The sequence below is a fragment of the Nematolebias whitei genome, chromosome 5 (assembly GCF_014905685.2).
Source record: "Nematolebias whitei isolate Nwh7 chromosome 5, NemWhi1, whole genome shotgun sequence".
Classification (NCBI taxonomy): Eukaryota; Metazoa; Chordata; class Actinopteri; order Cyprinodontiformes; family Rivulidae; genus Nematolebias; species Nematolebias whitei.
Window position 1 is genome coordinate 16,142,422 of NC_056502.1, and position 16,611 is coordinate 16,159,032.

The following is a 16,611-nucleotide window of genomic DNA, read 5'->3' on the forward strand; positions in this document are numbered from 1 at the left end:
GTACACAATGATTTTTGAATAAAGTAGATGCCATTTCCTGCATTCTGGTGTATTTTAACGGGTTGTTAAACATCTATGTTTACCTAGTAAACACTTTATTCAATAGCTTGGCACAACACGAAGTAGCGCTAAGCTAGCTGCGTGTAATACAGGTGCGCTAGCTAAGATGCTACAGACGTAGCGCTCTACATTACACAACCTAATAAATGTGTTGTACAAAATCAGTTTAGTGTTAACTGATTTTGTTGCATTGAATCATAAATGCAATAAAGAGAACCCAAACCAAAAACCCAGAACCAGAAAAAAAAAAAAACTTTAGTTTTCAGGGGTGCTGAATTAAAATTTATGTGTGCTTGAGCACCCACATAAAAGAAGCTAACTGCCATATATCCTCTTTAAGAGCTGATGTTTTCAGTATTTTCTCATTGTCTGGGAACAAAGTAAAAATAAAGATTTGTGGGAGCGCCTTAACCTTTAAATAAACCCTAAATAATCTTTACATTATGAGTAGTACACATCAGCACTGTGTCATTACTGTAAATAATTATCTCTATGTGATCTATAGTCAGTCCTGTCTTACAGAAAAAGATTGAAGTTGGTCCTTGTTCGAGTTTTGGAGCCAGCGAACCTCCAGGTGGTGAAATATACCAACTGCAATCCCTCCGGTGTGTCTAAAGCTGCTTCTGCTTGAAATGAACGTAATATTAACAGCGCCTGGAAATAATTTCTGTCAGCTCAACAGGCGGCACCAGCTCTTATGTAGGCCTTCATACGTCTCAGAGTAATAAATGTACTCGCAGGAGATTTTAAATATGAGCAGGATCTCATTTAAAAGTGTCTGATCCGAGCAGCGCTCTGTTGTTTCACTATATCTCGTTCAACACCTCACAGCATCACCGATACAGCATTTCAGCACAGATCCAGGCTCTTTGGAGATGAAAATGGTTTTTGTTTTACTTCCAGTTCGACCCTTCACAACACGTTAATTATCATAATTACTTGCTTTAGAATATTTGTTTGTCATGATATATTGTTGGCGACAGAACCTTGTTACATAAATGCTAACGTCTGCAGATGTTACACTGTGTGCCATTCGGTGGCTGAATTAAATACAGAGTGTTGAACTGTTATCATCTCTCAGGGCATGTTTCGAACAGTTCTTTTTCGACATGTATTTCTATATAATTGTTGCTAAATGTAATTTAAATGTACAGTACATAGGTATCCGTAATGTTTATCAAACTGTAGTACCGCTGACGTTACTCAGAAGAAATCTTGGGGAGGAAGTTGGATTTAAAGTTATCTCAGATTTGGACAGGCAAAAGCATTATTGTCTACCTTTTGCTATTTGGAAGCAGATAACGTTACTAAAAGCTTTAAAGGGATCTCCGACTGGTTGGAATGACAGATCTCATTTGATTTGCTTAACAATAAAAACTAGCCAAACGAGACTGTAAAAATACTGCAGGCTGTTTATTTTTTATGTTTTTAAAAATCATTTACACACAGATGTTGCTATTTTATTTGCATTGCAATGCATTCTGAGTAAATGACGTAGACAGGTTGCGCCGGTGCAAGCTACATTCAACTTGAACGTTAATTTTGGACATTATCTGATGTTCAACATTTTTCAGTCAGGTCATCTGGACAGTTTCTTTTTTTTTTTTTTGTGCTGAAACGTTTCGCCTTCGATCCGTAAGGCTTCATAAGTCAAGGAAACACACAACTAAACTGATTCTTCCCCCAACAGCGTACTCCAAAGTGGAACAAACCAGTTCTGCTTGTGATAAGATGGTCTCTTTGGTACGCCCCTCCTCCATTGCTGGCCCTCTTCCTTGTTGACAGTCTTGTCAAACTGGTTGAAAACAACAAAGTCCATGCTCAATAATCCAGGTATGATATTGTTATTATCTGATGTTCAGCCTGGAGCGCATTGACAGAGAGAACGACAGAGAAATGACTCGCTTTAGCTTCAGGGCTTATAAATTAAATAACATTTGCTTGTTTCAACCCATTTATTGTACACAATCATTAAATAATACAAAATATTACTTTATTGTCACGTTATAACCTTTTATTCTTAACTCTGTGTTTTAGTCTCCACTACAACCGATGTATGTCATTGGCCCAGAATGCACTGCGCCGGTAAAATAATGGTAATATCCTTAGGTAAAAAATGGAATATTATATATATGTATATATGTGTACTGTAAAATAATTAGGATTTTTCACATACAACAAACAGCTTTTAGTTGCGTAAAGTAATTACAACATTTTAAGGCTGATATATGCAGGCAGTCAGAGATCCTTTTAACATATTCTGTACCAGGGGTCTGCAACTTTATGATTATAAGAGCCATTTCTGCTGCTTTTGTTTAATTAAATGTGTCTAGAGCTGCAAAACTGGCTACAACTGTGATTGTCAACTGGTGGCCCATGGGCCACTTTAAGTTTGTCAAAGGAAACTTTTCCAGCCAGTTGTGGTATATTAAAAATATCTAATGATTAACATTTGTTTGTATTATTTTAGAATTGAAGACAAAAGACCAGATTCAACTTTGATTAAAAACAATTTAAACACTTAGCTATGCCGGCCTACATACGCAAGTCTTCTTTTTATTTGTGGAAAAATGTTTGCGGTGTCCCATGTTGAAGTAATAAAGCATGAAGTTTTAAGTGAGTAAACAATTTATACTAGTTGGATATTCAATTGAATTTTTAAATGAAAACAAATACTTTTGACATGTTTTACTCCTTGTATTTGTACTGCCATTCACATATTTGTAAAAGAAATAACAGGAAAACTGCAAAAACTAGCACTTTTCTCCTTGTTGGTATAAAAATTAAAAAGAAAATTGGTTTCATAGTTTTTGTCAGAGCCACTGCATAGGCACAAAAGAGCCACATGTGGCCCCAGCTTGCCTGTTCTATACTAAAATGAGCATGCAGCTTCGAAATGAGTAGGTGCAGAGCTGCAGAAAACTGGACAAGCACACAAATCCAAAACATATTAGTTCAAAAATAATAAAAATGACAAAATGTTTTTCCCACTAACTTTATTATACAAATTCTTTGTTTGTCAGCGTCGTATCCAAGGGATCAATGCAATAAACAATGACAAAAAGGGCTGTATTGAAATTTATTGGCATGAAAATAAATCCATAATTTGTCATTACTGAACACTGTCCCTGTCCATTTCATGTGGCCATTAAGCATCCTCCTTCTAAACAAATTCATAATGGTAAAAACACACACCATATTCATTCCTCGCTCTAAAAAAAAAGAAAGTTTTTCAGCGTCCCCAGGTGTGAAAAAAGAAATAACCCCTGTAGCCACTGAGGATGCTATGAGAATAAAAAGACAAGAAAATGTTATGAGTTTGGCACTGTACAATTCATTAAATACTAACACAGAATTTTTTTCCCGTATCCTCAAATTAATATCGAAGAGATCACTCAAAATATTCCGATTGTACTAGCTATACAAAATACAATACTTGCACAAATTAGATAAACCATTTATAAAAGTTGAGATGAGTTTCAATGGATATGGCTTGTGTGAGTTATTACAGACTTTGCTACAGACCTTTTTGTGGCTCTATTTAAAAATTTAAAATAAAAAAACTAATACAAGTGTATGTCGTCTGTCTTATTTCCCTGAAAAAAGACACTGCACGCAAAGCTTTCAGGTTTTCATTAGACCTCTGTTCTCCCCCATCTGTGAAATAAACATTCATCCCCACACACACACACATTATGGCAGCGTAGGTTTGTGCGTACAGCCCGTGAGAAGTTAGAGGTTCGGGCTGCCGGCTCATTCTAAACTCGCCTTTTCTGGTCTAAATTTACATTTAGAAGGCTGCAGAGTTTTCCCATACATGTATTTCTTTGTACCAGTGTGGAAACCTAAGTAATCACTTGAGATCAACAAGTCATAAGGCTGATGTCTAGGCACAGTACACACAGCTGGAGAATCGGCCATTTAAGCGTTGACGACCTTAAAAACCCAGGCGTGCTGTCAATGCCTCTCAATGAAATGGAGCTGGCATGCATCAAGATTTGGAATCCCTTTTTTTGTTTTTAAATTATTCTCCAAACAATTTTATGACCAGATGTACGAAAAAAGAAACCAACTAGTCGTGAAAATGCACGTTATCTAAAAAACAATAAACACTTAAAACCCCACCAAGTAAAAGAACATCACATCATAAGATAATTGTTAATAATAACCATAACAGTTATAATAATTATTAATCATAACACTCCATCAAATTTATAACAACTACATTTAGCACTGTGTATAGGAAGATTGTCCGAATGTAATCGGTGTTTCTGTTCGTCAGCTTTCCGTCTCTTTATCCTGTCTCAAGATCGAACAAAAGCCAAACAGTTCCTTCCTCAACCCGCGAGAATACCTCTGATTTTGTGAACAAAACAAACAAACAAAAAAAGAACATTTTAAAAATCCCTCGCTCAATGCAATACCTTCCATTGGATCGATCAGTCGAACGTTTGGCCGCGATCGTGCAGAATGTAAACCTCGAGCGCGTCTGGTGCAAATATCAGGGGACTGATTTGTGCAAAGTTTTGTCTCTGTGTTTCTCTTTGAACTGTGCTTAAATTGCTCGCTTTATTTATTTATTTCTTTTATTTTGTACACGTTAATACTTAATACGTCATGACAATATCAACACAAAATCAATAGAAAGAGATAGCATTTTATATGGACCACAGATATCACATACTACAGTATATAGGATAGGATAGCCCTTAGTATTGATAAGCGTTGTTATTGATGAAGATTTTTTTCTTTTCAATTATATATATATATATATATATATATATATATATATATATATATATATGTATAATTTTATTTTATATTGGCTGAAGTGCATTATGATACAGCAAGGTCTTTGTCTTGAAGATGGGAAGGGCTTCCTAACCATCCGAGTCTCTCGCAACACCTCAGGTCGCCATCGCGCCTGACTGAGGTCTTTGGCTTACTTTTGAAACCAATCCTTTGACTGTAAAAAAAAACATCACTGACTTGTGTAACGTGTCACCTGGCCATAGTAATTAGGTGGTGATTGTCAGACCAGCTTCCAGGGTGGCATTTCCTTTGTATCTCCATAAATGGCTTTGAAGGACAGTTCTGTGTAAGTGCAACCTTGTTGTGCTCTTCACATGTAACCTAGATCGCAGCGTTGCCTCTATGTAGGTAAACTGAAGAAATGCTGCTCTTTAATCTCTGGATTCTGTAGGTTTGTGTGATCATTGTTGTGTAACATCACCACCGATGGCTCTTTTTAAAAACTTTGTTTTTATTTGGTAAGCCACTGCTCATACAGGTAGGACCTGATCTGTAAATGAGAGCATTGGGGAAACCTCACCCCACTTATGTGATCTAATATGAGTTTACATATCAGCTTCCTGTTGTGTAACAGTGATCAGAGTGTGAGTCTCTTCTGGTGGTTTAATCTAAGGTCACATGGAAATCTAGGCAACCCAGGCAATTGGATTGTTAATGTAGGTACGGCTGCAGTTTAAATAAGACGGAAAGCTGCTGAAAAAGCCTCCACCTTCTCCACGCAGTTACATATCAAGGAACGAGTTCAGTCTCCCTGCGCCGGGACGAGGTTTGTTCAGCAGAAAGTAAAATCTCCAAAAGAAAATATAAAATAAATAAATTCACCAGGCACAATGGTCTTTGAGACCCATCTGGTCCACCGAGCGTTTAGATCCACCAGTTCAGCAAATCCCTACAAGTCCGGCTAGTTGGCTCTGCTTTCTGAAACTTTGCAACAAAGTAATCCGCGTCGTCCTCTGCTTCATCGCATCTTTGTTATATTGTCTGGTTCCCTATCTAATATGGCTCCTGAGTACTTTTTTTTTTGAAAAACATATAAAAACTAAGCTATGACCATCTGTTTTATTTTCTTACACCTATCCTATCTGTCCCTCTACAAGTAATGGCACTGCTGTTTATGGCAATATGGCAAACTCTGTTACAAAATATGGCTGATGTAGACTATCACAAAAAGGGAAACGGGTTTCCCCATCCAGATCTTTAAATTTATAAGCAGTCATAATCAAGCTAATTTCATTACAAGAGTAAAACTAATCTCAATAGCCTAAACACGTGATACTGTTACTACTGTACTGTTTCTAGTTTTAGTTCTTGTTGAATCTAATAGTTAAATGTAGAAGGGGATCTACTCCCAAACATCTAAGGACTACTCTCAACACTAGGCACAGATCCTACACCGTCACCTCGTTTTTACTCCCTGTCCTGATTCCCTGGCTGCCACCTGCACTTCCTGCTGACCCCCCACCACCCCCTCCCGGTATGAAATGTAGCTGCTCGATGGTGTTCTGCCTTTTTGCTGCAAAAGCCATCCTCCTGGCGCTGTGGCCTCCTAGCGTTCCCGTTCCCATAACAACCCCCGCTCCGGGCATCTCCCCCGCCGACCAGCCCATGCCGCTCCCGCTCACATGACCGGTCCCGGTCGTGTTCCTCTCCTGCTCTCGTCCGGATGTGGGGTGAGAGTTCATCTTGATCATGTGGTGCCGGTCGAGGGAGGGCGTGGCGCACACGTTCTGCTGGGACTGGGCCTTCTGCTGGCGAGGCAGCGTGGGGACGCCACCTCCTGTGTGGACGTAGGGGTCTACGACACCCATTCCGCCAACCCCAATCCCACCGACCCCCATCCTCTCCTCCAAATGGTCTGGGGACATGAGCAGCCTTTCCTGCCTCTCCTGTCTCTCCTGCCTGTCCTGTGTCTTCCTGGTCAGGGTTTGTGTGTTGGAATTCTTGTTGGAAGCAGCCATCGCTTTGTAGTACTGGTGCTGTTGGTTCTTGGACAGCCGGGACAGAGTCCCAGTGTTGCCTGGGACATCACCCATGTTGAGCAGTTGGTCCGTGGACTTAACTTTTCTCGGCGGCTTGGAGAGGGTGTCATAGTTGGGATTGAACTGCGGTTCTGGAGGGTCCAGAGGATACGGATTAGGAGTGGGAGAGGCAGGCATGGGAGAGATGGGCATGCCCGAGGGCGGCGGAGGGATCCAGGGACGGACCGCATGCCTAGGAAGGGTGCCTCTGCCACTGAGGGTGTAGTCTCCACCCCAGTGGAGGTGGTGCTGAGAGGACTGGAGTGCCGGCTGGGCTGTGTGAGGTCGGCGCTTGGTGGTGCAGTAACCAGACGAGTACTCATCGAGACCTTTCTCTGAAAGCCAAACAACATTTCCTTAATTTGTTTACAATGGCACAGCAAAAAAAAACACACATAATGATGCATTCTGCGTTTTACCATCAAATGCCACTCTCCAGCGCTTATGAAGCAGTTACAGGAACAGCACTCTAAGGGCAGTGACAAGGTGTCTCATTTGCAGACAAGCAGGGCACTTACCGAGGCGTTTGAGCGAAGAGTATCTGTTGAGCTCAGGCTTGGTGGCGCTCTCGTAGGAAGGCGGCAGCTGGGCCAGGTTGTGCAGGGAATGGTGGAAGGAAGGCTGGGATTTGGTGTTGTTGTGTTTACTGGAGAGCAGGGTGCCTCCAGCTGCCAGCTGAGCATTGTTCATCCGGGGGGTGCGTTCTGCATAGACCACAGGGAGAAAACGACGGCGTGTTAAATGAGATTTGCTCCTCTGGATAGATACACGTAGCAGGGTGTGAAACTGCTAACATTCACTGGAAAGGAGACTAATTTCAACTCACTTTTCAGCGCTTGCACAAGCAACCGGAGCTATGATAATTATTATTATTGTTCCAGTAAATGAGCCTACTTTTCAGCTTAAAATGTAGGTGAATGAAGTAAATGAAGAATCTACATGATTACATGTAATTTACATGGAAGCCCTGATTTCAGCAGCTGCCTTACCGATGGTTGCAGTGTGCTTGGGGCTGGAGCCTGACGAGTGGATGAAATTGTGTTGCAAATTGCCCACTGTAAGTCAAAGAAAAAGAAGGTAATCAGCCCACAAAATGGATGTCAGGCAGCTCGGACGGCGAACAGAGTTTAAACATTAACAACAATAGGCTTGCACACCTGTATGCAATCGTCAAAAATCTCCAAACGTGTGCTCATTTCAATGTTTTAATTTCGCAATGAAACCACATAAACTTGGGAGAATCTTTTTCTCTTTTTTGAGTGATTTTTACTAGTACAGAAAAATCTCATTTTAGGCACACCACCACTGGGGATATTTGTCCCTCCTCTCATTACAACATGTCTCAGAAGAAGAAAAAAAATAACGGAATCTATAAACAGGTGTGAGAAGCAAAATGTCCCTTTTCTTTTTCAAAATCTCTGAGTGTGGTATTATACTGAAAATATAAAAGACTCTCACATCTGTTGTCTTTGTTGGGCACTCCTGGGGCGTAGAGGTTTTTGGGAGCTCTTCCTATAGTCCCTGTTCCGTCCCCTACGGTCAGAGCCACGCTGTTGTTTCTTTCATCCTGCTGGACTGGGCTGGACTGGTGCCGCAACATGTCAACCAGGGCTCTAACAGCATGACAAACACAAAGGAAACAAGAGTTGGGATATGCAATAAATCTCAACCGACCACAACAAACTCCTTCCACAGGTTCAGTTCACTCTGAGGTGATGTGCCAAACCATATAATGCTGTGCTGGAGAAAAGACTGTGGTTTTAATTAGAGTTATGTGAAAAATAAATAGTCTTAGGATGAGCCCACCATCAACAACCACCTAATAATTAAGAGGATCAAATAAGCTGCAGGTGACAGTCATTAATTTTACTCTAAGCTCTAAACTGAATCCTTAAAACAGAAATGAAAACAAACTTGTGCAACAATTATGTTCAGAAAATAATCCAATCACGGTAAAACATATTACCAATATTTAAAGGAATTTCCTGATGCATGCTCAATAATCCAGGTAGAAAAATCTAAAAAAGTTAAATCTGGTCCTCTGGACATTCAAAAAAACAAAACAAAGCAAATCAACAAAAAAATGTAGAAACGTTTTGTCTCTCATCCAAGAGACTTCCTCAGTCTGAGGTGCTGTATTCAGCTCAGTCTCTTAAATAGCACCTTCTCAGAGTGGATCAACCAGTTTTGCTGCTGACAACCAAAACCAGCTGATCACATGCTCAAGAAGGACCATCAGCCTAACAATGGATCATTAGCACACTGATGGCTGTTTACTATTCACAGAGGGCTGAGTGATACTAGCAATCACAGCATTGTAAGAGGGGGACAGTTGAACCCGGAGGCCTCCACCCCTGTTTAATGATGGACGATTTCTTTTCACAAAGATGGCCTCCTTTACTCCTCTCTCAAACCATCATTCCTCTCTGTCCAGGATGTGAACATCTTCATCCCTGAAAGAGTGACCGCTGGCCTGGAGATGAGTGTAGACCGCAGAGTCCTGGCCTGATGATGTTGATCTTCTGTGCTGGGCCATCCTTTTGGCCAGTGGCTGTTTAGTTTCCCCGATGTAAGACTGATCACAGCCCTCCTGACACTGAACAGCATACACAACATTACTCTGTTTGTGCCGGGGGACTGGATCTTTGGGATGAACCAGTCTTTGCCGTAATGTATTTTGGGGTTTAAAAGCCACTGGGACGTTATGTTTAGAAAATAAACGTCTCAGTTTCTCTGATACTCCCTCAACATATGGAATGACCACTGGTCTGGGTTCCTCCTTTTCACCTGATGGCTGACTGGAGTCCTGTTTGGGTTTCTTCTCTGCTTTCAGGAAGGCCCAGTTAGAATATCCACATTGCTCTAGAGCCTGTCTTGTGTGGGATTTCTCCTTCTGCCTGGCTCCTGAGCTAGTGGGGACGCTGTCTGCTCTGTGATACAGAGTCCTGATGACTCCTAACTTGTGCTCCAAAGGGTGATGGGAGTCAAACTGCAAATACTGGTCTGTGTGAGTGGGTTTGCGGTACACCTCAGTTTGCAAATGTCCTCTATCAGAGACTGAGACCTCACAGTCCAAGAAAGCCAACCTGCTATTTTTTACATCTTCTCGTGTGAACTTGATGTATTTATCCACAGAGTTGATGTGGTCAGTAAAATGTTGGACTTCCTGAGATTTAATTTTAACCCAGGTGTCATCAACATACCTGAACCAATGACTTGGTGGTGTCCCTGAAAAGGACGTCAAGGCTCTCTTTTCTACCTCTTCCATGTACAGGTTGGCAACAATAGGAGAAACTGGAGACCCCATAGCACACCCATGTTTCTGCCTATAATATTGCTCCCCATATGTGAAGTAGGTTGACTGCAGGCACAGTTTCAAGAGTTGACACAGTTGTTCTGTGGAAAGCGTGGTCCTGCTGCTCAGAGTGGTGTCTGATTTTAATCTTAAACTGACCACCTCTACTGCATCATCAACAGGAATGCACGTAAAGAGTGATGTGACATCAAAAGAGACCATTGTTTCATCAGTCTCCATGATGACATCCCTCACCTTATCCACAAAGTCCATGGTGTTCTGTATGTGGTGTTCTGAGCTGCCAACTAAAGGGATGAGTACAGACGCCAGATATTTGGAAACATTGTAAGTGACAGAGTTAATCATGCTAACGATTGGTCTTAAAGGTACACCTTGTTTGTGGATTTTAGGTAAACCATACAGACTAGGTGTGGCCTCCCCTGGGTACAGTCTGTGGTACAGAAAACGGTCAATAGCCTTGTCCTGCTCCAAAATTTTCAGGCAATCTATTAATTTCTTCTTGTAACCACTTCCTGGATCTCTTTTCAGAGGTTCATAAGTGTTTAAGTCACTAAGGAGTGTCATAACTTTCTCATGATAGTCTTTCTGGTTCAAAATCACTGTGCACCTTCCTTTGTCTGCTGGGAGAATGATGATGTTTTTGTCCTTGCTGAGAGTGGTGAGTGCGTCCCTCTCCTCTCTACTGATGTTGGAAGGTGGTGGTTTGGCATTGCTGAGGCAGGATGAAACTTTGATTCTGAGCTGTTCTGCTTCAGCCTCTTTAATTTTGTTGTTGCGGATGGCTGACTCAGTAGCTGTGATCATCTCCACCAGAGGAATTCTACTTGGTGCAACCGCGGATGAGAGACGAAACGTTTCTACATTTTTTTGTCGATTTGCTTTGTTTTGTTTTTTTTGAATGTCCAGAGGACCAGATTGAACTTTTTTAGATTTAAAGGAATTGTTGAGATCTTTTCAAAATGGGTTCTGTAGATGTTCTAAACAATTAATATATTACTCCTTATAGATAGATTTTTAAATGGTCACATTTTAGAGAAATGTAGTTTGGCAGGCTAACGAGCTAACAGCTAGTTTGAGCAAGCCAAGCCCAAAATCAATGCTGGCATCTCAAAATAACTTCTTCTTTTTATTATTCAAAGCGATTCATGCCAAAATAAAATTACATTGCTGTCTGTTTTGAATTATGCGATTTTTCTGTCAAATATATTATGATATTCCTGCAGGAAGTGGCCCGAGATGCACTGGAAGTGCTACAGCTAACCATCTCCCCCCCCCCCCCCCCCCCCCCACTGTTTGTGTTCATAAATAACCATACATTTCTATGTGAATGATTGTGTAATGCTGATGCTGATGAAAGTTTATATAAAAGCATTTCTAAGTGCTGTTATGACATCGTTGAGATTGGAGTTGTTTTAAGACGGCTGCAATCCACTTTGGTTTTAGCAACACTCAGATTAGCCGTTAGCTTCTTAGTCCAATCAGAGCTAAACTATTTCTCCAAACTGAATTTATACAAAAAGCTATCTACAACATTTAACCCATTTGTTCTCATTTTACAGAACCACAAGTCCAAATCCAACAATGTTCAGTCAGCTCATCTGGACGGTTTCCTTTTTTTTGTGCTGAGATGTTTCGCCCTCCATCCAGAAGGCTTCATCAGGCTGACGAAACACCACACAAAACTGTGTCTCCCCCAACAGATTATTCCAAAGTGGGAAAAAACTGTTATGTTGGTGCTAAGATGGCCTCTGGGGCACGCCTTCTCCTCTGGTGTCTGCCCTCTCCCTCGTCAACAGTCATGTCAAACTGGTTCCAAGCACCAAAATCCATGCTCAATAATCCAGGTATAAAATCCAACAAGTTTCAGTCAGGTCATCTGGACGGTTTATTTTTTTGTGCTGAGACTTTTCACCCTCCATCCAGATGGAGGGGGAGAAACAGATTTGGTTGGTGTTTCCTCAGACTGATGAAGCCTTCTGGATGGAGGGCGAAACGTCTCAGCACAAAAAAAGAAATCGTCCAGATGACCTGACTGAAACTTGTTGGATTTTATACCTGGATTATTGAGCATGGACTTTGGTGCACAATTCCAAATATTTGAAATTGTTTGTAATCTATAAAAATAAAAAAAAATAAAATGCACTGTGCAGTGTGTCCTGATGCATGCTCAATAATCCTGGAAGAAAAATCCAAAAAAGTTCAGTCAGGTCTTCTGGACAGATTAAAAAAAATAATAATAATTTGTTGAAACGTTTCGTCTTTAATCCAAAAGACTTCATCAGTCTGGACATGCAGACAATAAATGGGTTAAATGTTGTCAGTCTATATGCAAAGACTTCAGGACACAGAAGAAACATCAAAGAGGGATGAAATCATCCTCTAGCTCTCCAGCTGCTACATGTTCCAGGTGATAGCTAATAATTTAATCTAAACCCAGAACTGAGTTCTCAATACAAATGCAATGCACAATTCAAAGAAAGAATCAGGCGACAAGTCCACAAGCCAGAAATTATCTCACCTGGGCATATTCAAGTCCCGCTGGTTGGCTTCCTGTTGCACCTTGTTGAAGACCACCTTGATGCCCACAGCTACAGCCACCATGAACACGACGACCCCACCGATGACGAAGCCCGTGTTGTGGCTCTGCTGCTTCAGTGGATCAAAGTCCGGGTCGTTGCCCAACTCCTCTGGTATTATCATGGCGTCTGTCTGCGGTTTGGCCCAGTCTGGGGAGTTGTAGTTTTTGCAGTTCTCCTGCTCCAGCTTGCGGCTTCGCTCCGGGCAGCAGAAGCGGTAGTGGCACGTTCCACAGCAGTAGATGAAGGTGTCCTTGGAGCAGTTGAAGGCGTTGTCAAACTGTCCCATCACGTCGTAGTAACCCCAACATACGTCCGGCCAGCCTTCCATAACGGGCGGCACCTGGGCCGCTCTGAAACGGGTTGTGACCGACTCCGTTGCGGTCGTGTTCTTGGGGAACATGACCTGCGGCAGGGGTCTCGGCGGCGTCTCGAGAACTCCCTCTGAGATTTCTGGAAGCTTCTCGGAGGGTTTGGGTCTGCCTCGGAGAGCAGCTGGCCTGGCATCGGCCTGGATGGCACGCAGCAGCAGGGGGGTACTGGAGTCGGCCTCGGGGTGCTCGGTGAGCCCTGAGCGGTCTGTGTGCTGAGGAGGGGGGTACGAAGGGGTCTTCACAGCAGCGGTAAGTGGGGCAGTGAAGAGGGAGAGCAGGGAGATGGCAAGGACTCGGAGATTGGTGGTGGGCGTCATTTTTACATGACTAAGACATCTATTTTCTGTCGTTGAGTCAATGCTGTTACAACGCTTTATCCGCTTTTGCAGTTTAACCCACTAAGATGTCATGTGAAGTGATCGTGGAGCGTGTTCCAGACAGGGACGATGGATCACTAACTTCATTCAGCAACGCCGGATGACAAAACCTGAAGTCTGGTTTTTAGGTTTTCTTTTATCTTTAACATTTCGGGGTTTTTTTTCGTACCTATATGGTCTAAATTGTAAAAACAGGTCACGGACATTAAAAAGTAAAAAGGCCAAACGCTAAACCTTTATATATATGTGCCTATTGGGTTTAATGGTATACGGAGGCAAATTAGTTCAGTAAAAAAACAGCGTTCCTGTACATTCCTCTGATGATCGCGGCACTTGAAAAATGAATCAATGACCAGTTTGGTTTTGTCATTCCTGGCAGATTTTTCAGTCTGGCACTGTTTACATTCAGAACGGGCACGTATTTATTCTATACATGCTTGTTTTAAAAGAAAAAAACGCGCGTGAAGTCTGTATTTTTTTTTTATTTTTATAATTTGACGCTTTTAAGCATTTCAAGCAATATATCTGAACTGAGGATGTGTGCCACTGATCATTACTGGCAATTAAAGAGATCCTAATCTATCCAGGAGGGCATTGTCTTCGTTTTGATTTGCTTCGGGCCCTCGTCACTTCTAGTGGTACATCATTATCTCGATGCGAGGATCAGTTTGCTCCGTACTCTCCTGGCACAGGCCGTTACTGTGACTGGGCTGTGGGTGATAATGAGAATGGTTCTGCTCGTGCGCTACAAAGCTGTAACAACAGAAAAATTAGCAGAACGCTTGAACCAAAAAGATGACTCCCAGCCTGTAAAACGCTCCACAAAATGAGGCAAACGCCATGTTTTTTTTTGTTGTTTTTGGGTCAGCTCTCGGGCACAAAATGTTGCCTGTGTCACTCAGCTGAATTATCTAATTAGATATGAGCTGGATGGCACATTGCTTTTGCATGTGACATGTCTCTCTGAGTAAAATTATTCCTGTTTTATCTCCGGTGGGGGGGTTCAAAGAATATCACTTTTGTTGAGAAATATGTAAATGTGTGAAGTTATTGTGCTGGAGGTGTTGGCAATAATAGACAGAGGCAGATCTGTCTCCCACAGAAATTATAATTACATGTAATTATCAAAACGTCCCTATCTGTAGCAGGGAATGTAGGCACAGATGGGGAAGGAGGGTGGGGGGGTGGGGGGTGCAGAATGAGAAGGCTCCACTTGTTTCAGTTATGTGCTTCTCTAACCTTCTGAGGAGGGTTCAGTGGTGGGAAAGCAAAAAAAAAAAAAATTTTTTAAAAAGCAGCAGTTTTTCTCCGCTGACTAAATGTTCATGAAGCAAATTTCTCTCCACGATTTCCAGAACCGTGTCCAGGAAACACGTCGACAATCTGTGGCACAGACAACAAGCGTTAGATTAGATTTTGTTTAAAAAAAAACCTCTTTTTTTTAATTATTATTAAGGGCGCAGATGTGAGCAGTTGTTGTTCTTATTAATGCGCCTGTTTGGTGTGCAGGAGGAACGCTCTCCCTGAAAAGCCAGTGATGATATAGAGAGAGTGCAGAGGGATAAATGCAGGGTAGGGATTTAAATGAGTAAAAAAAAATAAAAAAAATTTAAAAATTGTGTGTCGAAGCGGGAAGAGCCAGAGGTATAGATGCAGAGAGGCGACCATGAGTGGGAGGGCGGTGTGTGGGTGGCACAGAATCAAGTACATTTCTCCCAGCACTTACCAGAACAACACGGCACATCACACAAACAGATCTGCAGTTGCAGCGCACGCCAACAGTGCTAATCAGAACTGTGCATCAGCAGAACAGTCCAAAGACACATTTGAAACTGTTTTTTTTTGTTGTTTTTTTTGCACGACAGAGATGCAGTGCTGTAAACCTGCATGTATGAAGTCTTTCATTCCTCCCTCCGTCCTTCCTTCTCCTCTTTTTCTTTCCTCGTTCTTGCCTTTCTCTCTCTTTCTCAGATTCTGTGCGTGGGTTGAGACAGCTAACTCTCTCAGAATAGCAATGCAGCTCTGTCTGTGCGTGTGAGTGAAAGGGGTCTTTGAAAGGAGGAAAAGAAAATGGAAAGGAAGGGGTTTGGGGGGGGTGGGGGAGGCAGAACCCACCAGTCTTACACACATATGAGCGCAATCAGATCCAACATCTGTCCATCCGTTTGCTCGACAAGGTGATGCTCAGTCATGTCTGCACTCTGATGACCCCCCCCCCCCACCCCACCACCACCACCACCACTACAAATCCTTCCCCAAAAGTGCTTTTACAGCAGCTTAAAACCTTCCATTATACTTTCAGGTCCAGACCAGTTTGTGTTGGAGCCATGATGCAGCATGAGGATGGGGGTCCACATTCACAGCTGTGATGCACTGGAGGAAGGGTGTGTGTGTGATGGTGGTGGGATGGGGTGGGGGTGGGGGACTAATCAATTTTCAACAGATTTCCGAACGATTCTCTCAGAGCAAACGGAGCCCGCTGCCTCCATCCACTGCAGGATGTGAGCGTGCAATCATTTCAACAGGTGTTTGTTGGGAATGAAACAAAATGGCTACTTTTTTTTTTTTGTTCCTGCCTCTCTTTTTTTTTTTTTTTTTCCATCTCCTTCTTACACACATTTGAAAACGCTCTGTTGGTCTGCATCCCTGACAAAGATACACAAATACATAAAAGTTGAACAAGAGGTTTAGTGAGGGATGGTTTTAGCCTCATCAGGGAATAAAAAACGCTGCGCAATGCTTCGGCACCACGAGGCTCTCTGTGCCATTTGGACAGCATCCTTCATTATAGGTTCGTTAAGTTGCAACGAACAAGGCATGTAGTTTGGGGGGGGGGGGGGGGGGGGGGGCGGGTGTGTGGGGGGGGGGGGGGGGGGGTGGGGGGGGGGGGTTGCAGGCTAAAGGTGCGGGGGTGTATCCGTACCTGTGTGTGTGCGCCATCGGGGCTATAACGCGCTCAAAATGCCGCAAACTGTTTTCAGTGCATAAGCCTAATATTAATAATCATATTAGAATAAGAGTGGAGACTGTTACGCAGCGTTCATCCTAATGTTTTGGCTGATGTAACCCCCCCCCCCC

The 16,611-nt window shown here is 42.4% G+C and overlaps 1 protein-coding gene across 1 annotated transcript; it reads right to left on the reverse strand.

The window, feature by feature from the left end:
- Positions 1-4,965: 4,965 nt before the first annotated feature.
- Positions 4,966-14,016, reverse strand: LOC119409979 (protein shisa-7). Its single transcript, XM_037676884.1, has 5 exons — positions 12,725-14,016; positions 8,349-8,503; positions 7,880-7,945; positions 7,409-7,594; positions 4,966-7,225 (listed from the first exon to the last, which is right to left on the reverse strand). Exons 1-5 carry the CDS (start codon positions 13,471-13,473, stop codon positions 6,261-6,263), a joined length of 2,121 nt encoding a protein of 706 aa, XP_037532812.1. The 5' UTR covers positions 13,474-14,016; the 3' UTR covers positions 4,966-6,260.
- Positions 14,017-16,611: the final 2,595 nt, after the last annotated feature.

Bases quoted from the DNA above. Each gene is read 5' to 3' on its own strand.
- LOC119409979 (XM_037676884.1), bottom strand. From the start codon at position 13,473: ATGACGCCCACCACCAATCTCCGAGTCCTTGCCATCTCCCTGCTCTCC. The intron at 7,946-8,348 runs GTGAGAGTCTTT...TTTGACTTACAG, and splicing joins GCCCAACAAAGACAACAGAT to TGGGCAATTTGCAACACAAT. The intron at 7,226-7,408 runs GTAAGTGCCCTG...TTTGGCTTTCAG, and splicing joins CTCTTCGCTCAAACGCCTCG to AGAAAGGTCTCGATGAGTAC.